The following is a 22775-nucleotide window of genomic DNA, read 5'->3' on the forward strand; positions in this document are numbered from 1 at the left end:
TGTATGCTTCTGTGAGAAATGTGATGAAAATCAGGCAGCTGGAATGCCGTTCAGAGTAAAGAAAAAGGTTCTATTACTTATTAACGAGGCATGAAACTGAGAGGGAAGCGGTTCCCATAAACCACCAGGTGTAAATACACACAAGGACGTTGAGTCCTGAGCCAGTTTGCTTGTATTAAACTTATTTGCATGTGAAATCTGCTGTGATTTGTTCATCTACAGAAAGTGCTGTGTGGGAGAACATACCATCGTTCTCCTGGTTCTTATCCGTCCCAGGCGACCCGTCGAGGTGCTCACATGAGGGGATCTCTTCCTTCGTTTCGGGTTGGACCTGATTTTCCTCCTCGGATTTTTTCTGCAGCTCTCCTTGTTCCTTGTTTGCCAGGTTGTCAAAGCCTTTAGTCTCCAGCTCCATCTTGTCGTTGCCTTTCAGAAATGAATGGATTTAAGTTTTATGTTGAAGTTGTTTATGAAGATTTAACAACAGAATGTTAAACTTAAAGTGGCATCGTGTCACACACTCTTAGAGCTGTCTTTACTCCGATAGTCTGTGAATTATTATATAAAAACTGAGGCATTTTTATCCCCTTTCATCTCATGTGTCTCACTCCTGCAGGACTGATGGTTTTCCCTCGAATCCACCAGGAAGAAAGAGTGAACACCCAAACTCTCCTCTCTCCAACATCATGATCAAATAAATTCACACATATGGGCTCCAGAAGTTGCTGCTACTCCTGGTTCATGGTTTGATTGAACTTTTAATTTTTACCAAGTAACAGTTTGTTTTTTCTACCTGAAGCTGGAGCAACACTGTTGAGCCAATAACAGGGCAGGAAGGGGAAGTAAAATGGACGACCAATTCCATACTGACCTAGGAGGACAAAAAACAGATTAGCACGTTTTTAATTGTGTACCGAATTAATTATTTTTTTCCCAGTACACCAACCAGGGAAGACGTTGTCCAGGTACCAGGCCAGGACAGCGTACAGCACCGTGTCCAGGCCCATCATGCACATGGAGGTGAGGAAGGAGAACTCGTCTCCCTCCAGGGGGCTGGTCTGGATGTTGTCCCACTGCAGACCCATGCCTTGCTCCTCGTACCGGGATAGATACTCTGTGCCGAAGCCGAATGCCACTTGGGACAGCAGACTCTGAGTGAGGAGGGAGGAAAAAAACAGATTTTAAATTAAACTAGCCTCTCTTGAATTTGCATTAAAGACCTCATTTGATCTGTTAGCAGTTGGAGTATGCTTAGAGCAGGGGTGTCCAATCCTGGTCCTCAGGGCCACCATCCTGCAGGTTTTACTTGTTTCTCTGCTCCAACACACCTGATTCAGAGGTTAAATCACCTCTTCATGTTCTGCAGAAGCCTGTTAATCACCCATTGATTCAGATCAGGTGTGTTGGAGCAGAGAAACAAGTAAAACCTGCAGGATGGAGGCCCTGAGGACCAGGATTGGACACCCCTGGCTTCGGGGATGACCTTCAACTCCTTCCACGCCAAATTTGAGCTAACATTTTTTTTGTCAAATGGATGAATTATAGCCATTTCTGATTAGGATGAAGAATGAAGGAGTGTAGCCTCGCACCACCAGGATCTTGGTATCCTTGGTGATGCGGTCCTGCCAGGTGAAGCAGAAGATGTGGGGCAGGTAGAGGCTGAAGTAGACGATGCCGCTGCAGGCCGCTGCTAAATTAGCCTGGTTGAAGAAGACGCTCAGGAGGAAGCACTGCATGATGGTAGCTGTAGTGAAGGTGAGCAGGAACAGGAAGAGGATGACTGGGTTGCTGTAGTTCAGAACCCTTCCTCCCTGCAGACAAGAAAAAAAAAGAGCATTTCAACGTTTATTCATTTATAAAGGTCTGTGCAAAAGTTTTAAACCACTTCTAAACTCTTTATATGCATTCCTTCAAGGAGTTCCAGGCCTTTAATTAACGGTTGTTATCTGCGCTGTATCTAAAGCAAACAGGAGAGAAACTTCTGGATCATGAGCACGGCTTGAATGTTGTTTCGCTCTGAACGCCCACAAGAGGTCCCATCAGCCCACCGTGCTTCAAGGAGGTACTGTTAATCACTGACAAACTCTGCAAATCTCTGACATAATTCTCATGATGTCACAGTTCTTTCCTTAATCATTTACCGGGAAACGTAACCACTAAGTTACCTATTAATATCCAGTCACTTTTTGTAATGATTGACAGCAACACAGGCTATTTCTTGACATTTAGTTTATCTATCTTGAACAATGATGGACAGAGACAAAGATTAGGTGTCTCTGGTGAAGTAATGAATAACTTAGGAGTTTTTTCTCTGCCTAAATAAGGTTTTCTCACCATGATGATGGCTGTAAGGAGGGCTGTGCTGGTGCCCATCATGAAGAAGCTGTCGGTAAACCAAGTGGACCAAATGACCCCGTTGGTGACCCCCATGGTCTTCAGGGTCTCCTTCAAGCGGAGCTCCTTCTCCAGAACAATGCTCTTCACGATCATGGACACGGAGTAGACCCAGGCCAGCACCATGAAGACGGGGAAACAGCGGTTTAGTGTCAGCATGAACCTGGAGAATGAGACAAAAAATGACAAACAGAACCATTTACTGACATGTGGAACCAGAAATGTTTCATTTTCACTCCTTTACTAGGAAATCACGAGCAATGTCTGGGGTTTAAATTAACACATAAGCACTAAAGCATCATTAAAACTATTCAGTGATGTTATTTTTCTGTTTCCATCATGAGTTTTAAATCAACCCAAAGTGTAAAGTTTCTTTAGCTTGTCATAAAAACACACAAGGGCACCAAAAAGTCCTTCAATATAACCTATAACGTTTGTTTGAAAGCTTGATTTTTCCCCCTTCCTTATCGCCATGGCAACCAGTGACTTAATTACAGTATTTTACATTATTCAGCTGGTTTACTCTATCCTTCACTCACAGATCGTCCACATAACAAGGGTAGGGCATCTGCTGCAGGTAAACGCCCAAAGGCCACTCCTTCCCTGTATGCGTCCTGATGACCCCATGCTCCACGATGTCCTGAAGGTAAGCAAAGCCTCCCCACACGTAGCGAAGGTCGTCCAAGGGGTCAGCTCTGGGGCCTGGGTCCCAGTACCTGAAAATCACACACGTTCAGTAAAAACACAGCTCAGCTTTAACCCTCCAGCGGTTGGATCTGACCTGTCTTTGACTTTGTTGGTGCGTTCCACTGTGTCTACATCCATACGGATCTTGAACTTCACATGAGGTGGAACGCTGGTGCTCCAGGAGAACATGTTGACGAAGACGAGACCCGCCCAGAACTTGCCTTCCTCCAACAGGTCCAAGGCCCGATGGGTGACGGCGTCTTCATCGGGCAGAGCCATGAATTTATCAAGAATCAAACACTGATGAAGAAGACAAGTTCAATATGAGCGTAACTTTTATATACGAGAGGAAAGGGGACGAGGCTAGCACGTTTAGCATGTTAGCATGCTAACTGTGGCTTTGTGCAACTAAAAAGGAAAAGTTCTGCTACATTTCAGTAAATATTTTAAGTGATGCAATTAATTGTGGGGAAATGTATTAATTGTGAAATTAAAATAAATAATTAAAATTAAAATTTAAAATTTGGGTTTTATTCGGGCCTAATTGACAAGCTAACGGCTAGTCCGAGTGGAGTCAAGACCAAAGTGGATTAAAACAACCAGGTGGTAATAGTAGAAGCAGTAGCAGCTGGTTGTAGCACTCCCTTTGTAGCCTGGGGCATTTCCTGCAGGAAAATATAATATTTCTGCTAATATAAACGTGTCATTTGAAATTAACAACAATTTTCTGCCATCAGCTACTCCGTTCTTCAAAATGTTTGTCCTTTTTTATTCTTTTTTATTTAAATGTTGCTGAACTCATCTTAGGTTTATCCCTCAGGGGACACAAACATATGAATATTTCACAACAAACCACGGTTGTTGAGGTATTTCAGCTTGGGTAGAAGCGGCGGACTGACTGACAACCTAAGAAAAGCCCAGAAACACCAGCGTTGGCCCACGACTCAAAGACCCTCGCACATTTGAAGCGGCGTTTGTCTCTTCCCTGAAAAGCGTATCTGATAAAGCCATTCACCCAAAGCTCATGCAAATAAGGAGGGCTGTGATCCAAAAGAAATCTGTCCAAAACAGCTATTTACCACCGCTGACACCCTCCCAAACCCAAAACACACACAAACACAATCTGCTGTACAAACAAAGCTCTGCGTCGAAAACAAAGGCCCTGATGCACTTTAACATGTCCAATAAATGCTTCACGTCCAAAAAGAGCATCCTTTTGTTCACCTGGGGGAGCGCTGACAGTCCCGCTGGGTGGTGGGACACGCATACATGCCAACCATTCGCTCAAGGTCATTGTTGTCTCTTTAGAAAGAATAGCCAATGGAGTGACAGCTGTATCTAATCGCCCTCAGTCGTCCCCTCTCTCCCTGTCAAACTCAAGTGCTGTGAGCTTCAACTTGGAGAAAACAACTCGCACCAACCATTTACCCGAACTAGTGCCCAGGTACGCCCCATGTCGGCCTCCAGCACCCCTTCAGTTCAACCAGCCTCTCATTCTGAGAAAGGGCCACTTTCACCTTTGTTTTAAATGTTTGAAATGTTTGAAATGTGGACAGCCCTCACAAGAAATGGGATCCTTTGTTTTGGTTTTAATCTCCAGTCAATCACCGGTCGACAACTCCTTTGTTACCCCGTCTTAAGCCCACCTGAGTGGATTTTCACGTATCTGGACAGGGGGGGGCAAATTACGGAGCCAAAAGCAAAGTTTAGGTTTTCCAGGAAACCAAAAAACTCAACAAATGCTGTCCTTAATGAGATTATTTCATGAATAACCCAGTCCTGAAACTTTACATTTCAAGACAAAACAATCCACATTCTTACTGTCAGAGTCTGAAAGGAGGAAGAAGAATGCATATCACCCACCAACCTTGCATGCCAAAGTTTTAATCAAAAAAACTCACACGATCTTTTACTGCTCTGAATATGTGCTGGGCAAGACTCTCAGCTTCTAAAACATCCGATTTTAACTCAATATCTGTAAAATTAACTGATTTATAGCTAAAAAAATAAGAGCATTTAAATCATTTAAGGGCAAAATGCCTTGGAGTCTCTTGACTTTCAAGTTTGAGCTCATCTCATCCAAAGAGCACCTCAGCTGAATCCAGGAAGACTTGGTTTAAAGATTGTTCTTCGTCTACAAGTCTGGCATAAAAGGCAGCAGAAGACATGCATTTCTTTTAGATCTTTACTTTTTACCATCTTAGTTAAATCCCTGTCAGAGAATTATACGACTGAAGCTGTGGGTGTAAGCATAAAACCCTAAAAGATGTAGATATTATCAGTTTCTCCAAGTGGAAAGGACCTTAAAAAGGACATCTGTCCTTGAGTTAAACGCCACTCACGTCCCCGTACTGGTTGAGCATCCGGACAACCCGGTCAGTGAGGTTGAAGACGTCTCGCCAGTCAAAATCCGGCATGTCATCCTGACGGTCCTCTGGCGGTCCATTGTGCAGGAAGTTGAGAATGTCTCTGGAGGAAAACAGCGCCTCTTCCAGACTCCGGTCGATGAAATCCATCACAGACGGATTGCGGATTGTGTCCTGAAGGAAAAGAGCATCAAGGAATGAAACTGATGGTTTAATAAAATATGACTGATGGAACCGCCTGCCTTTTGTTGTCTTTATTCTGAATTTATCACCATTTTAAGGCATTAAACGTCATCCAGGTGGAACAACAAGGCAGATCATCATCACATGATCACTAAATGATTGTTTGACCAAACAGCTGTTCTCATTCAGCCATACTGAGCTGTTGTCCCACCCTGATCATCTTGACTTGGACTCCATCTTGAAAAAAAGCCCAGATCTGTGGAGCCACTTCCTCCCAGGCCTTCCCCATCGTCTTCAGCCTCTCCAGCTCCTCAAATGTGGTGTTCGCCTGAAAGCACAGATAAAGACGTGAAGTCAAAAAAAAAATATGGAACAGTTTTGTTGAAGAGCTTGTTGGCAGCGGCGCCGCCGAGGGGGAAGCCGGGTAGTAGCTGAAAATCCTCCCCCTGACGTACTCCGAGCCAGAACCGTAGCTCCCACTGAGGACCCCGAGGTCCGGACCTCAGTGTTTTATAAAAACATGAATCCAAACAAGGCTTTTGAACGGCGTGGTTCTCTGCGTAGCTCCACCAGTTTCCTGTAGGAGGCGCTGCAACTGTGTGCAGCTGCAGCCAAACTCAATGTCTACGAAGAAGAGCACAGCTTTGCTACCTTACTGCTAAAATAAAGACCAGAAGAAGAAGAGCGCCACTTACGGTGAAACACAACCGAGGNAACTCGCTGAAAATATTCTCCTTCAATTCCACGAAGCTGAAGTTGGTTTCCGATTCAGAAAATGGCTAAAGGGCGATTCCAGCTAATTTTTCCCTCCCTTCAGCATCTTTAATCTCCTCGAGTTAAAAAACTACAACACCTAGACACTTCAAACCTGGAGCAGATTATTCTGCACTGATTGCAGAACATTTAAAACCAAGTGTGTGATCTGTGAAACCTTCATCTGATTCCTGAAACCTCAATAAAGGGCCNACTTCAGCACTTTTTTTGCATCCGGACCACACTAGAACTGGTCCAGCTCCAAAACTACAACACCTCACTGGGATTTGATAAAAAGGTGAAATCTCTGCTAAAATCTTGTGTTTTGAATCAACATTCATATAAAATAATTCATGTCATTTCAGTGAGTCATCATGGTTGTGCCCTGAGTCCTCTGTTGCTTCAGATGAGGCTGATCCCCATGGATTTACAAACACACACAAATACATGTCATATACACATTCAAGGTACTTGTTTTAAATAAATGCTTCTATTTTAATTCAGTTTTGGTCTTTATTGTAGCTGATGTGCAGGGGGAGAATGACTGGTTGACCTCAGTCTGGCTCTGAGCGCTAACCGGTCATGTGACATGATTGTTTAAAACTTTACGTAATGCTAGTTTTATCTAAGAAATAAGAAACCAAAATAGGCCTGAATCCAAAGCTGATTCCCTAACTCCCACACTGGTATACTTTTCAAACAGCTAATGTATGACAACAGGATACCAAACTTCTGAACTTCTGATTGTGTTTTGGTTTTGGTGTGCCACCCTAATATTATCAACGACCCCTTTGAAAAGCGTCTGAGGCGCCCCCCTTGTCGGGGGGGAGGACACCCAATCCAAACGTCAAATACACACCCAGTCAGCCACACATCTCCTAATCTCCTGCTTACATACCATTCCCACATTAAACTCTGTGAAAACAGGCTTTGCAAAAACAACGCACACATTCTCACACAAAGAATTCCCGCAAGCCTTTTACAGATAACCTGAAACTTTCGGTGCCAAATGGTCAAATATTTACTGCACGCTTATCGCTCAAACCCTGGGATGTGTACAGTGCTTTGTGTGGCGCGGGCCCAAGGCTGCCTCCTTCAGCATTCAGCCATGTGCGGTGGGGGATGAAAGCACTCAAGAGTACACCCAATTAAACGCCTTCCTCTTGTGTGTGTCTGATTCCGGGTGACAATGGGGACAATGGAGCCGGGGTGACAATGGAGGCCGTTGGTGACAACCGGCTGAATGCATTCGGTGAATCCCAGTGAGGTTCCCACAAACGAGAGCTTCCTCGTTCCGAACAGTGAGCAACTGGAGGACTCCTTAAAGTGGCTCCGACAAAGAGAGTCGGACCCAAGAAGTTGGCTGTTTGTTGTCTAACTTACTCCCATAAGTTATGGAGCAGTCCTGAAGTTTAAAGTTTGGGAATTTACTGATTAATTAAGAGAGACAGGGTTTAAGCTACAAAGCACTCTAATTACTATTCTCTCCTCATTCCAAAAAGTGCAAAATAGAGTTTTATAACTTTTGGTAGCTCTACATTGTAGACTGTAAACAAAACTGGTAAAAAACAGAAAATTCACCCATTCATAACGATGGGATTTTAGTGTTTCGAGAGGTCAAACCCGTGCCTGAAGTGATATTTTGAGCTCTAACTGTTTAAAGTTTATCATTTTGGAACATTTTCCCACAGAATGTTCAACTCTTTAGTTCCACAGTAACTTTGGAGGAAACAAATTCTTATTTCAACAATATTTAATTTAGTTTTTTTGCAGTTTTTATATCAAAACATGGGTATCTTTGTCTTTTAACCAGTGTGTCTCTTATCTGCTGCAGCAAAAGACTTCCTAAATCCTAAATCTTTGTTTTCCACTTTATTTTCTTACAATGTTTGGGGGAATAGTTTGAGTTCTGGGTATTAACTAGTTTAAAATCCACCACTTCACTACCAGATGTTACAAACAAGGCCAAACGTGTTCCAGAGCTCACCTGGACCAGACAATATGAATTAAAGATCGGAACTGACATTTTATTTGAGTTACAGGGTTTTATCAGAAACCCGCTCAGAGGGCAGAGCGCACACATCCAAACTCCCATAAACTTCCACAGAATCTGGCACTGCAGACACATAAGTTATGCATCATTTTGAACAATAATGAACAAACATTTAACCTGACAGGTCCAGCCGTAGCTGGGAACTAAAATGAATCTGTTCTTTGTTGATGAACAAAGAGAAGCCCAGGTGACGGCAGGATGCAGATAAGACCCGGCTGCACAGCTCATTATTCCACCAGAGCAGTCACACCAGACGACAACATACGTTTCAAACGGTTCCTTGAAACACTCTGAAGCATGACACGAGAACGCATCGACGCTCCTACAGAGGCCGTGTTTTTATTCCCGCCAAGTAATGGATTAACCTCATGGTCGTTACTTTCTCAGTGCAATTAGGATTCCTTCTGAGAAGAGAGGAAGACAAAGGGGTCGTTAGGAGGATGTGTGTCTCTTTCTAGGCGTGACTCGTCTTTGGTGGAAAAGCCACGGCGCCAGTGGACTGTGCTGCAGCCGCCGCAGACGATCCGCTTGTGTTCTTCCATTGCGACCAACCCAGCCATGACTGCTCCCCCCCCACCTTTAAGGCTTTGACAAACACTTATCTACATCTAGATAAAAAAAGCTGGACACGACACGAAGAAAGCTGATCCCATTGTTCGCTGCTCCAAAGAAAACCAAAGATGGATGTCAGAGCAGAAGTACGGGTGGTCATTTGTGTTATTCCTCCATATTTTTACCACTTTTTTTATTTAAAATACCTGCTTTGCTCCTCAGTCTTAGGAAAAGGTCTTCAGCTAGCTGCCTCCAGTATGTTTAACAATCAGCAAAAAAGGTATATATATATATATATATATACATATATTATAAGTATTTATAAAACAATTATTGGTTCATTGTTTAGTAAAGTCAAGTGCTGAACTTTTATTCCTTCAAGTAATTATTCTAAATAGTTGCTCATTTTATTTTATATCCCAAAACAAACTTTATAGTGCCTACATTCAGGTAAATTACTATGAAATGTTTGCCATTTAAATCAAAATTATAAGAAATACACACAAATAAAAGGTTGCATTGACTGTTTTTAGATTAAAGTTGTTTTAAGATGGTTGGCTTAGCATTTACATGAACTGCTATGATTTTATTAGAATGAGAGTGGTTTTAGATGCCGTATTTGGTCAATTCTGCAGCTGCTTACGTTTCGTATGATCTGCCTGACAGCTGGAGAGTCTGGAGCGTAGAGGATCCGTCCCATCAGCATCGGCTTCACAGACTTCCAAATGATCCTGGTGGCAGGGTTGGACTCCAGCTCCTGCATCAAATCATTGCAGAAAGGAGCTGAGAGGAAAAAAAGACGGTCAAATTAATAATAAATATAAAAAAACGGCATTACAGTACAATTCAAATAATGGTAAATAACGCAGATTGTTCCAACAATAACATATGAAATACATGACTTGTGAATTTCCAGACTCATGACTTGTTTTTATGCTGATTAAACACTTTGACACTGATTCACTAAAACTGTGCCATTCCTGGGTTTTGCTCCATTTTTACGCATCATTTGCACCCAGCATTGTATTCAAAAAGCAAACAGTGCTCAGCTTATGTCGGCGTAAACACGAGCAATTTGCACTTCTGTTGCGTCAGAACACATTTGTCCTCGCAGCGTAATCTAAATATAACCTTCAGCTACAAATGTGGCCTAAAATGGAAAACAGTTTCCGTGTCGTAATGAACTCACTGGTGCTGTTGTCGTATTTATAGTCACCCTTAGCCCAGCCACTGCTGATACCCAGGAAGGCTTTGTAGTTATTGTCCTCGTACCAGTTAAAGGACGTGACCCGGGAGAAGGCCCCCTCGGTGTAGCCACATACCAGGCTGGAGGCGGCAGCCATCACCTGCCTGAAGGACAGACTCTTCTGGAAGAGAGGGGTCACCACCTGGAGCAGTTCCTTCGAGCTACTCCTGTGGAACAGCTGAGGAGAACAGAGACGCTTAAAGAGAAGTAGGTTCTGTGGAAGGCTCATGAGCAGTAAACATCTTACCTGTTGTAGATAGCTCCTAGAACCACCTCAGTTTGGAGAAATTCTGACCAGGCTGACAAGCTAACGGCTAGTCTGAGCAAGCTAGGCCGGACCAATCCCGTAACGGGAAATTTATTTTTACAAAATAACCTTTTCATAAACTGCAATGAAAGTTTTGAGCCTGAAGTCATTTTAAGACAACTTTGGTCGTGGCCCTCACACAGACTAGCCTTTAGCTCATCAGCCAAGCAAAGTTAAACCCCGCTTTAAAAGCTCCGAACTACTCCTTTAATTAAGAGAACAGAGAGTAGTAACATTTGGAGCTGAAGTTAATCAGATAAACTCAAATCCAGTCCAGCTGCTAAGAGTCAAATTAGGATTTAATGAAAAGCTGCTGAATCACAATTTAACTTACAATATTTTAAATGTAAATTTACAAATAAACTAGAATAATAAGAATATTATTTATAGTAAACTACAAACTAAATTTGACTGAGACAACTATGAGTGTAAAACTGGGGACTGTAACCCTTTCTGGGTCATTAAAAACCAAATAGAGGGTCTTTAGAACAAATGTTAGTAGCATTTTTAGCTTTTACTGCTACAAAATGATAAAAACGGTGGTCATAAATGGAAATAAATCGTATAAATCCTTTTGTTAAATTGCTAATTAGAAATATTTGTCAAGGCCACGAGTCTCTGCGGTTTTAATTTTGTTGGTTCTAACTATGAAAAATGTGTCTTCTGTTTAGAGTTCGGCCATCTTCTTGAAATAACTGAGTTTTTTAGATGTTTTGCTTCAGAGATAACCATCTCTCCGACAGGATGTCAGACCGTCGGCGACAATCAGCGTCCCATGGAAACATTCTCATCTAGTATAAACAGAAAGCTGCAGAAAGACCAGATTCCTGGTGTTTCCCCGCCACATACAGCTCAACTAACCCTGACATGGTGACTTTTAAAGATGGAGGGAACGGGCGCCGTTGGAGGATTTTAGTGTTCCTCAGACGTCTCCCTGCCGTCTGTTTGCGTACAAATTCAGACAAGAGGAAACAACTGTTTCCTGCCGGCTAAAAATAGGAAGCAGTGAACTTTTGAATGGGAGTTACTAAAAATAAATAAATCAAACAAACAAACAAAGAAAAAAAAAAGAAATCCCCGTCTCTTTACCTCTCGCAGTTTGTCTGAGGCGGCGGAGACAACCCGGACCCAGAAGTGAATGTTGATGCCGTCAGAGTAATTGTCCAGAACGCGAGGAAGCTGACGGCAAAACACAAATATGTTGTCGTTTTATGTTTCCCCTCCACATTTAGGTGAAAATATTTAAATCTTAGAAGCCAATCTGCTGTAGAACCTCAGTTTTCATGAACCAAAGAGTCTTCCAAACAAAAAACATGTTTAAATGTGACAAAAATCTCCAAAACTGAGCTAAAACATAACAGAGGTTTGATTATTTGATTGTACACTCTCTGAAAAACATAAGTCCTACAGCAGTAAGACACATAGTAGGTGGAAGAGGTCACATTTTACTAAAAAAAAAAACCTGTGGAAAGTTTGTTTTAAAAAAAGATTATTTCAGACAGCTCAGAATCCAGTGAGAAGTTGAACAATTCATAGAAAAATCAGCAGTAAAGGCACTTTGGTGTTAAGAAATAAACAACGCGAGGTAGAAAACATCTGGAAAAGTGACCCAATCATGTTGCTTTCCCATATCTGGAGGACTGCTTTGGTTTTCCCAAAAAGCTCCCAGAAAGCTTTCAGGACAATAGGATGAAGGTTCAGGAAGCTGCACGAGGCCAAGACGCTCCGTTTTCATCGGAAACGTCCTTCCTGTCTTCTATCTCAGCGAACAGCTGGGAAACGTCTTACATTAATAATATTTTAAGCCTCAGCACTCTAAGGATGCAGCTGTGCTGACAGCAGCTTCCAACCGTTCAGCAGAAATAGCAACACGAGCTACGACAGCGTTTTAGCTGCGACGGCACAAACACGTCCAGGGTTACTGAGGCCTCCTGGTCCGGTCCCATGGTTCTGGGCGAAGATGAGGCAGACGGCAGGCTGACTCATCGTGGCTTTTGTTTATTCATCTCTAAACACAGCAGCTAATAATAGAAAGAGGAACGAGTCTGTTTGTTCAGTTAGCTGCTGGCATCTTTTCAGCTCATACAAGCTGAAGCACTTTCCCAGTTTAGGCTTTTGAACGTTCTTAAAGTGGCTAGAAACTGTGAAAATATTATACACCAAATAAAAAGAAGTAGTAGTAATGAGATAGATGGTATTTTCTGTAAAAGTGCAGTGTCAATGCGGAGTGCTGAATGAGGAAAAAGCAAAAAAAGCAGCAGCTAAAGGCTAAAAGCAGCAAAAGATTAGCTAAAAATTTAAAAGGGGACAAAAGCTGGGCTGAAAGCAGCAAGAAGCTATCTAAAAGTAGCAAAACACTAGCTAAAAACTGGTTACATTATACATAAAAACATAACATTATAGGTTAGCTAAGAGTTAAAAAAAAAAAAGCAAAAGCCTGGCTAACAGCAGCAAGAGGCAAACTAAAAGCTAACAGTAGCAACTTTATATGACTGAACTGGGATTGTGAGATCTTTATCGGGTTTTAGTTTAAATGTGATGTTTTATTTGCAGATTTTACCACAGATTATTTAACTTAAAGCGTGGCGATGTCGCTGTAACAAACTTTTTATTCCCACAAACTTTGACTTTTCTGCAGTTTTTCCATCAAAACGTAATTTTTGTCAGTTTAGATTATCACAAAATCAAAGTCCCAAATCATGTTGGAATTTCAGGAAGTGGCTGCATCGACACCCTTCGAGGTTTATTTTTACAGCTTGGAGTTTTACCCTGTCATGCTGCAGCTTTTATAAGACAGGAACATAATCCCTTGTTTACTCGAGCTGCATTTCCTTGAAAAACATCTGCTCCACCCTCTGAGTCAGAGTCCTCAGTAAAAACAAGAAGTCCTGTTTATCCATCCTGTCAGCTGACAGCGCTGCTCACACTGCGAGCTCAAAAATTTACATTTATTCTGTCGAATCTGATACCCCTAACCCATCCTTAGTCATATTTTATTAAACTACTTCACATATTTTGTGCTATTTGAACCATTCATATATTAAAGCCTTCAGCTCAAATGGGAACAGTGAGCTGTGGCTTTTAGTTTTTGTAACTTTTATAGTTTGTATAAATATTAAAAATCATTAAAAATACCAATAATGGCCAATAATGCTAATTTAATATCAAACTCAATTAATTTAAGGAGTTAAATTAAGGACATTTCCATTAAAAACTATTCTTAACCTGCAGCTGAATAACTGATTTAAAACGCAGCTGAACACTGACCAGCCGGAGGAGTTTGAAGAAGTCAACGTTGGCGTAGAACCGGTCCTCCATGATCTGCAGCCGCTGCGGGGTCAGGGCGCACATGGCGTTCCGGACAGCGTACAGTCCCCTGCGGCTCCGGAACACCAGGAAGCGTTCCAGGAGGTCCGGGCTGCAGGCGATGTCCTTCAGATGAAGGTCCGGGACCCCGAAAGCGAACTGCAAAACGAGAGACGATTTCAGTCCGGATTCGCTGAAAAACACTTTCATTGGTAAACATAGAACACAGTGTTGGTACAAATATATTTGTGGGAGTTTCGTTTTAAGAGTGCAACACTTTTGCCCAATTAAAAAAAGCCTTTCAGCTTTGACCAGCTTCTCAGTCCCGGCACCATGACGCTGCCACCACCGTGCTTCACTGTGGGGAAAGTTAAATTTTGGCCTCATCTGACCATGGCACTTTTTTCCACATGTTTGGGGAAGAATTTCCAAAAGATCTGCTTTATTTCTTTTGGTCTGCATGTGTATCGCACACCTTTCGCCTCTGTTTGTTTCCCTTCAGGGCCTCCTCTGACGGTGTTTACACCTGTGTGCGTGAGTGTCTGTGTACCTGTTCGGGCCTGATCTGGGCCTGAACGAGATGATCCACCACAGACTCTGACAGAGGAACGTCTCTCAGCAGGAATGACGTCAGGGTTTCGTCGTCCTTCAGGATTGCCTCCACCTTCACTCCCCGACCTGCCGAAACACACGGAGGCGGTTATGTTTGCCAGGAACTTTAAAGCGCTTGCTGAGCTTCCCCTTTGGAAGCGCGAAGAGGAAAAACTGGTTAAGTTGGGAATAAACTGGATTCTTGTGAACACACATTCAGGACAAGTCGGCACTCATCACAGCGCCACAAACAGCAGACAGAAAAGAGCTCAAACAAAATCAGCACAGTAGTTTCCTCATATTGATGGTTAAATGGAAAAATTGTGACCAACTACCACATGTTTGTTTACTAACAGAAACAGCCGAAATAAGTCAACAACAACAATACTTTGTTGAGTAAAGTATGCAGATAAAGTGAGTGTGTACCCACATTTCAGAATACTATACTAAAAGGTACTCTTTGAAAACTAAAAAACATTTTAAAGGGTCTCCTGAACTCAAACAAGTCCTGCAGTTTGGACGAGTCTACTCCAGTAGTTTTTTCAAAATATACTGATATAAAATTCAGAAATGCGGGTCTGCACACAGTGTAAACAACTCACATTTAGCTGCTTACCTAACTCCACAAATCTGAGCGTAAATACATCCAAACTGGGAGGCGTCTCCATCCCAGGAGATGATAACCGGTCACAAATTTTGTTTACAAATTTTTAATTTAAAGACACATTCGCCATAAATTTGACTGATTCCTCCATATTTGTTTACCTGCACAGACCGTGGCCAGCCTAATGTAGCCCAAACACCACCTGGTTTTAGCTGAGTGCTTCGTTTACATTGAGTGCATGCCCACATTTTAGAACTTAACATTTAAGCCACTCATTGCAGGCTATGAAATCAAACATAAACAATGTTGTCCTGAATATCAAATGCTGCAGTTCGAAAGAGTTTACGCCAGTAAAATTACCAAAAATATTCAAAAGCAGGTCCGCAATCAATGTAAACAAAGCTCTTTTATCTGCCAACAAATTTGAGCATAAATACAAAACATTAAATTAGTCAGACTTCTCCATTGCTGACCTATTTTCAGTCCCTTCAGCTGTTTCTGTAGGTAAACAAACATGCGAGGCAGTTGGTCACAGATTTTTTTGATTTAAGGACACTTTAACCTTAGATGTGAGGAAAATGTGACTGGATTTTTGATTTTTTTAAGTCTTCATCACTTTGCATTGAGTAAATACCTGAATACCCTGTTTAAAGCTGTTTGATATAATTCAGAATATTATTTTTTATTTGCAGCAAGCTCCTGTAAATTGGACTGGATTATTAGGAACGCATATCGTGGGCGTGTTGTAACAAGCTGGGTTTGATACAGAAACTGGAAACTCTGACACATGATTCCCTTCTGGCCTGCTTGAGCTCGAATCCAGTTTGCTTTGCGGGACACTTCTGGTCCGAGTCCAGGTTCTGCCCCGCTGGAAACAGGAAGCGGTGTGAAAACGGGGAACCAGGGAGGTAGCTCTGAAGCTAACGGAGCTTCAGGATCCATTCCTGGTTCCCTGTGGTTCCTGTCCAATCACGGAGAACGTGTCTGTAAAGTGACAGTTCTTGTTCATTGGTCTATCATAAACCACTGGTTTGGTTCTGATAAAACTCCCAGAATAGAATCACTGGACAAACGTCTACAGCTGCCGCAGCTAATTAGCGTTAGCAAACACAAAAACGGTTATAAGGCAGTCAGTTTCACAGGAATTGAGCTCAAATCTGGTGTGGTAGTAGCTGAGAGTCATCTCCAACACATACAAACAAACAGTCAGTGGCGGGCGGTGCATTTCACACTTCGGCCTTCAGTGATGTCCAACTTAGTCAATAAATACCTTTAATTCTGCCAGCGTTTATAACACCAGGACTGGAGAGTAGTTAGAAACACTCTTAAGCACTACTTGGCATTGCATCACCTCAGTTGTGTACAAAATGGGCTATTATCCGGCGCAATTAAAACATATCTGGTATGCTACTGTTAAAACTAAATAAAATGTTTGCACTCACCAAAACGGCTGTGTCTCCCGAAACACTTATTTCAACACAAAATCCATTCTGGGACAGGTTAGCTAGCTAGCTAGCTAGCTCGGGGTCGGCCGTCCTCCTCTAACGAGACCTAGCTTCTCTTGAAAAGTTCGTCTTGAAAACAGCCTTGCCAGTAAATCAGCAACCAAATCAACGTGTTGCTCTCCTTCGGCCATTGTGGGTTAAAAAAGTTTTTAACCGTTAACAGTCCCGGGTGTGACTCTGTTGATCTGCATAGTACTGCCGCGACTCAAACTCGTAAGTATTCATCCAATCACAGGACGCGTAAATGTCACGTGTAACGTGAGGCCAGCTAGAGGGCCTTGCTGACACAACTCGTGATCTGATTGGGTATCGCAGCTGTCTATCAACTGTATTTGCCCGTTCACTGCCAGGCCCGGGCAGATTTCATCCTGCCTGGCAACATAAGAGCTGAATTCTGATTGGATAAAAACTCTAACCTAAAAACAACAGCACTGGAAGGAGCATTATATGACACGAAGAGAATATGAATACTTTTAGATATCTAATATCTAGGGAAAGTAAATTAAAAATTTAATTATCCTTTATCATAATTTTGATGATTCTTGGTTCTGTTAGGCCAGCAGAGAAGGCAGTGCTGGTCCTGACGGCCCACCACTGCAAACAGTTATTTCCAAGATTTGCACAAAACGGCTATAACTATAACAGTTTGGAGCTCTGTAGAAAGGTTACGGTCTTACTTTGAAGGAAAATTAAACTGTATTTCTGTCTAGACTGATGAGCTAATGGCTAGTCTGAGCAGGACCAAGACCAGAGTGGATCAATGCTTCCTTCAGTGGTTCCTAACTAATTTTGAAACCAATTTTACATTATAGAATAATTTATATAAAGTTCTACAAATGTCTGTAAAAACACCTAACTTGCTTTCTGCACCAGGGAACAGCAAGGGTCAAAGGTCACTCAGAGACAACAGCACAAACTTGCACTAGAACAGCTCTCCAAAATAAAAGCGTTTGGGTTTTGTCTCTTTCAGCAGGATGTTGGCGGAGGCCCGGAGCGCTGACCTGAGATCTTTTCAGGATGGGAGCGCAGCGTGTCCATGAAGGCGCTCATGGCGTTCAGTTCCCTCCAGAGCCGGCCGACCTGCAGAACCTCCGGGTCACTGAGAAGCAGCTCATCGGCGTCCGAGTAGAACCGAGCCAAGCTGAGAGCAAAGGTCAGGAGAAGGTCATTCGGGGGGAATTCACCGCCTCAGGTTTCAGGTTCTGGGGCTTACATGGAGTTGTTGTAGTTGGACACGAGGCCCGGAGACTCTCCCCGGGTCGGGAACTGGAAACAGGGGTTGTTGGCGTTACAGAAGATCCCCTGGATCCACGGCAGGACTCCGGCCGACGGCATGGCCTTGTTCGGGAAGTGACCTGAGGGACAAGAGAGGCTGTCAAAGGGACGGTTAGCTCAGTTTGCTAACTTTTATACTTTTATACTAAGTATTTCACTTTATTTATAAATATGTTAGCTTCTCGCTAGCCTTTGCTACTTGTAGCTTTTAGCAAAGCTTTGTTAATTGTAGCTTCTGGCTAGCATTTTGCTTTTATCTTTTGTTACATTTTGCTGTTTTGATTCTTTTAGCTTTACAAAAATCTGTTTCAGTTTCTTCAGCATTTATAACCACAGTCATTGAGTAACGTAGCTACAGCGTACTGCATTGGTTCACCAAACGGAGCTATCTGCAGCAGGTAAGATATTAGCCATTCATAATGTTTCAGCAGAACTTTAATGGAGAAGGATGCGTTTCCTCACATTCGTGTTGACGGTAGAGCGGGTTGACTCTTCTCAGCCACACCAGACCCATGAACAGGACCACGGGCCACATGATCTCCACGAGGAAGCGGATCTGGTGAAAAACAGCAACCAGTTTCGTTTTTAGTGCTCTTCAAGAGAACGTCTGGTTGGAGCAGCACGTTGCAGCCGCGGCGCCGCTGGAAACCATCTTCAGTCAACATGACGCTGAAATCTGAACCAAACTCTCCTAATACCAGTTATCTTTAAAGGCCTAATGCATGTCACCCGCCATCTTCATCCTGCAGTTTGGTGAAACCTCGGCCTGCGTGATCTCACGTATGATTGTGTCCAGTTAGTAAGAGCTCAGAGTCTGTGTCGGGGATGACTCTCAGCTACTATCACCTAATTTTAGCTCAAAGTCTGGATAGGTGTCAGAGCCATCATCATTTATGTAAGATAAGATTGATTAGCTGTGGCGGACATCTTGAATTGACTCCAAAGTTACTGAGTCGTAGATCCAATGATTACCGTTTCACTAGAACCTGCCTGGTAGTTAGTGAGATATTTTGCTAACGGATGGGAGGATTTTACCCTCTGCCTCCTGCGGACGGTCCAGTTCTTCCACAGCAGGAGTCGGACCTGTCCTCCTGGCCCCATGGCGCCTCCTGGGGCCCGGTTCCGGCCTGGTTCCGGCCCAGCTCGGCCCGCAAACCTGTGTTTAACCAGTTTGTTTTACTGACGCAGAACTATGGGTTCATTACGGCTCGATTTAATCAGAACCTTCTGGTGTATAAATGACAGCTAGCAGCTAAAGACATCAGAAAAACAAGCCAGTTTTACTAAAGATGACCTCCACTTATGATGCCGGTATCCATGGCAACCGCCTCACCACATCTCCATCGATTTGAATGACTCACCTCAGACGATCGAGGACGAACTGTCGGTAAATAAAAGCACCATAGCAGCTGGTTTTCTCCCTGTGGCTGCTAACGCAGCTTGTTTTCAGACCTCGTGAACGGTTAATCCGATTGGTTTAATCTACTTTCTCAGCGCCGGGGAAGCGACTCCCACACCTCCAGCCACCGGGTCCCAACAGGACACCGTAATCCGGCCTCATAGCTTACCGTTGCACGGAGGGGGGGCGAGTCTGTTAGCAAAATATCTCATGAACCAGTAGATGAGTTTCAATGAGACGTTCAGGAATCAACCTCTGGATGAACATCTGCAACTGACTATCATAAAAACACAAAAATGTCTCAAACTCAGCCAGTTTTACAGACACTGAGCTGAGTCGTTCATTTTAAAGGTTATACATAAAACTGAGTCTGGATCTCTGAACTGAGCTGGTATTTAACTTGTATCGTATCTTCTGTTCTGCAATAAACTGAGATTATTGTTTTAGTGGTGCTATTCAAAGGAGTTAGGGTTTTAAAGACGTTTTGGCACAAACCATGTGAACCTGTTCCTGCAGAACTTCTGTCCATCCGTTTGTTTTGTTCTGCTTATCTGAGGTCGGGTCCAGGAGGGAAACCCAGACCTTCTCACTAACAGAACCACATCGTCTGCATACATGAGATCCTTCAGCAGCCTCGATTTAATCAATCAAAACACCTTTTTGTTTTGTAGGCCACTAAATAAATAAAGTTCATTTCTGTAAACCACATAAAGGGGAAAAAAATCAGCCAAACGTCTCATCTGGAAGTTACCAAATGCTTTTTAATAAGTTACAAAAAGGGTGTCTGTTTATCGTGTACCTATTTTTTTTCTTTTTCTTTTACACTGAAATTAAACTGAAAAAACAAACAGATTTAAATAAAAGATGCACTTCCTGTTACCATCAGCCTGTAGGATTAATGATAAAAGCAGTTAGGTGGTAAAAACAGAAACGGCTTTGGTTACCAAGACAAGTTTAAATGTTACTGTTGAAGAAATCAAAGAGCAGAGAGATCTGAGGAAGCTTGTTTAAACGATGAAAACATCCAGCCTGGGTCAAAGGTCATTCTGTTGTTTTATATACACAAGTTGTTACCAAAACAAACAATCCTAAACTAGTTGTAACAGTTTGAAACACTCCGAACCACAGCCGGCATCAGGGTGGATTCTTTTATTTTAGTCGATTTAACTTAAGAGTTTAAACCAAATAATAAGAATTTAATTCAAGTTGCACGCCCCGAGTCATGTCCTACCAGCTGGAGGTGGGAATGCACCAGGATGAGGTTTGCTAACGAAGAAGAAGTGTGGAGGGACCAAATTAAAGCCCTTCCAACACAAACGGCTGCGGTCTGTCATCGAGCAGCAGAGGATTCTGGGAAAATACGGATCTGAGCGCCAACTTCCCGACAACCCCACCAACGGATGCTTTGATCCGTACTCAGCGCCAGTGAGTACTCTGATGTAAGTACTTGTACTTGGTTTGAAAAAGTAAAGAACCGAGAACCTCCTTCGTTGTTTAAAATGACCTCTTAATGGTTCCAAATCTGAAATATGAACTCTGGGATCATTTTAACATCAACCAGGTCAAACCAACCAGAATAACTCTTCTTCTCTGTATGTTAGAGACGTGCTTCGTTAAAATACAAGCTTCAAACCAGCCCGATCACAGATCAGCTGCTCGGATGTTTGACAAGCAGAATTACTCCGATGATCGTCAGGACTGGGTGGTTAGAAGACATCCTTCAGGGTCCAACTCCCTTCAGGGTCCAACTCTCATTAAGGTAGTGCGCCATGTTGGACGTCGACCCGCCGGCTGCAGCTCCTGACATCAGGTCTGGTAAATGTCGTGTTAAAAGTCTGATTCTGCACACAGTGAAGATGTTTGGACCCGCCCGGCTCTGTGGACGAGTGTTCATGTCAGGGTTACACACTAACACAAGGATTTACACTTTTTTTTGGTATATAAAGATAGATAGTGCGTCTGTACAACAAACGGAAACATTAAAAACATAAAAATAAAATGCGATTGCACAGTTTTAAAGACGTGTTCCAACGAGGTGCGGCTTTAGGAGTAAGTGAGTTTAAATCTGCGTCCTCTTCGTCTTTTGAGGACCAAAGAACAGGTCCGTTAATCCGAGACGCGGCTCAAACAAAGTGAGCCTCTCTGTGCTCCACCTCCTGAAGGCGCCGGGGCCGCAGTCTCTGGTACACGGGCTTGGCCTGGTTCTGACCCAGTTCCTCGGGGCTGGAGCTGGGAGACATGTCTGCCCGCTCCGCCGTAACGTCCTCCTCCAGAGGTTCGTCCACCGACTCCTCGATCTCAATCCCCAGCTCGTCCTCCTCGTCCTCGTCCTCCTCGTCTTCGTCCTCGGCGCTGTTCGCCAGCGAGCAGTCGTTTAGCAGCGATTTGGCTCGGCTCCCCGCGGGGGGCTTGTAGAACGTTCCCGGAGGAGGCAGAAGAGTCCTCGGAGCTCTGAAAACTGTTGCCACCGTGTTGTTCCGGGTCACCCCATCCTCCTTCCTTAACGTCCGGCTGGGTCGCACTGCCACCGTGTACGGCCTGTTGGGGTACATGGCACTGATGCTTCCCGCGGTTCCGAGGGACAGAACCGACGGCATGGAAGTGGATAAGCTGCTGGGGTCCACCGCTGAGCTCTCCGCCGAAGAGCCGGACCCCAATCTGGCAGCCTTGGCGTCAAACTTGTACTGTTTGTCCCACGTTCTCCGCAGCGTCTGCGTGTCGATGAAAGTACTCCGGTGGTTTGTACCGCCGCCGCCGCCGTGCGCCTTCGTGCTCTCCGCCTCGTCCACTTCGTCGATGGACTGGTCGCAGCCGCCGCCGTTGCTGTCGTCCTGGCTGGAGCTGTTCCGGGTGTTCTTCTCGTCTGCCAGTCTCCGTCTGAAGACCCGCTCGGCCGGCATGCTGACGGGCCGCGAGGAGAGCCGGCTGCGAGGGTGCCGAAGCTGAACCCTGGTCACCGTGACGTTCTGCGAGCGACACAGGCCTTTCTCGCCAGGCCGCGAGACGTCAGCGACGCTGGACGCCTTGACTCCGTTTAAAGACCCCGAGTCCATTTCATCAGCTGAACACAAACAGATTGAAAGGAGGTTAAAGGTTAAGGTGCTGAGCAGGTGAAGGCATAAAGAAGTCGACTCTGACCTGGTTCAAAGTCATCGAGGTTGGGGAGCGACTCCTGAACCTCCGCCAACAGGTGCGAAGAAGGAATGATGGAGGAGTGTCTCTTATACACCTTGGAGCTCTGCTGCCAAGGTAAGATGGAGAATCAGGTCAGAATGATGAGTCAGCCATGTTCAATCCCTCCAGGATTTCACGGGCATTTTTTGTGATTGTTGCAGCTAAAATGTCTGATTTCGTGGGCATTTTCCTAAAAGTTGCAATTTTTTTTTACTAAAATCAATAAACAACCAGAACTTTTAATATATAAACCAAAAATACTTCCTAGTTCTGTAAGATAATTCCCAACAAACATTGACATTCTCAAAAGGTGCTTTATTTGAGAACTTTGATAGCTTCTAAACTGACATTCATGAGCATTTCTGGATTGTCCCTGGTCT

General features: G+C 43.6%; 2 protein-coding genes and 1 long non-coding RNA gene across 11 annotated transcripts in view; 1 reads left to right on the top strand and 2 right to left on the bottom strand.

Moving 5' to 3' along the window:
- abca4a (ATP-binding cassette, sub-family A (ABC1), member 4a) overlaps nt 1-19285 on the bottom strand; it is a 32300-nt gene extending 13015 nt beyond the window's left edge. For 3 of the 7 annotated variants that reach the window (XM_037973291.1, XM_025005723.2, XM_017415168.3), the window contains exons 1-19: nt 19184-19283; nt 18858-18978; nt 18285-18378; nt 17761-17902; nt 17549-17688; nt 14398-14525; nt 13809-14006; nt 11631-11720; nt 10178-10412; nt 9632-9771; nt 5842-5958; nt 5424-5621; nt 3176-3381; nt 2934-3110; nt 2335-2557; nt 1590-1811; nt 947-1151; nt 794-871; nt 247-426 (exon numbers count right to left, since the gene is read on the bottom strand). In XM_037973291.1, coding sequence (XP_037829219.1) covers nt 247-426; nt 794-871; nt 947-1151; nt 1590-1811; nt 2335-2557; nt 2934-3110; nt 3176-3381; nt 5424-5621; nt 5842-5958; nt 9632-9771; nt 10178-10412; nt 11631-11720; nt 13809-14006; nt 14398-14525; nt 17549-17688; nt 17761-17902; nt 18285-18378; nt 18858-18923 — 2839 coding nt within the window. In that variant the 5' untranslated portion in view covers nt 18924-18978; nt 19184-19283. Of the gene's footprint in view, nt 1-246; nt 427-793; nt 872-946; nt 1152-1589; nt 1812-2334; nt 2558-2933; nt 3111-3175; nt 3382-5423; nt 5622-5841; nt 5959-9631; nt 9772-10177; nt 10413-11630; nt 11721-13808; nt 14007-14397; nt 14526-17548; nt 17689-17760; nt 17903-18284; nt 18379-18857; nt 18979-19183 lie in introns of those variants that run through there. The other 4 variants (XM_037973292.1, XM_017415172.3, XM_037973293.1 and 1 more) reach the window with 3 other exon arrangements.
- Nucleotides 251-2430, top strand: LOC119616642. The gene is made up of 5 exons (XR_005232612.1): nt 251-385; nt 617-1155; nt 1560-1755; nt 1964-2062; nt 2325-2430. It is a non-coding gene; the product is annotated as an uncharacterized LOC119616642 (long non-coding RNA).
- A 677-nt stretch (nt 19286-19962) lies between the features above and the next one.
- The window catches only part of arhgap29a (Rho GTPase activating protein 29a), a 28815-nt gene continuing 26002 nt past the window's right edge, over nt 19963-22775 (bottom strand). For 2 of the 3 annotated variants that reach the window (XM_017415200.3, XM_037973184.1), the window contains 2 exons: nt 22360-22462; nt 19963-22282 (listed from right to left, as the gene is read on the bottom strand). In XM_017415200.3, coding sequence (XP_017270689.1) covers nt 21345-22282; nt 22360-22462 — 1041 coding nt within the window. In that variant the 3' untranslated portion in view covers nt 19963-21344. The remainder of the gene's footprint in view (nt 22283-22359; nt 22463-22775) is intronic. The other variant, XM_025005711.2, reaches the window with a different exon arrangement.

The sequence above is a fragment of the Kryptolebias marmoratus genome, linkage group LG21, assembly GCF_001649575.2.
Source record: "Kryptolebias marmoratus isolate JLee-2015 linkage group LG21, ASM164957v2, whole genome shotgun sequence".
Classification (NCBI taxonomy): Eukaryota; Metazoa; Chordata; class Actinopteri; order Cyprinodontiformes; family Rivulidae; genus Kryptolebias; species Kryptolebias marmoratus.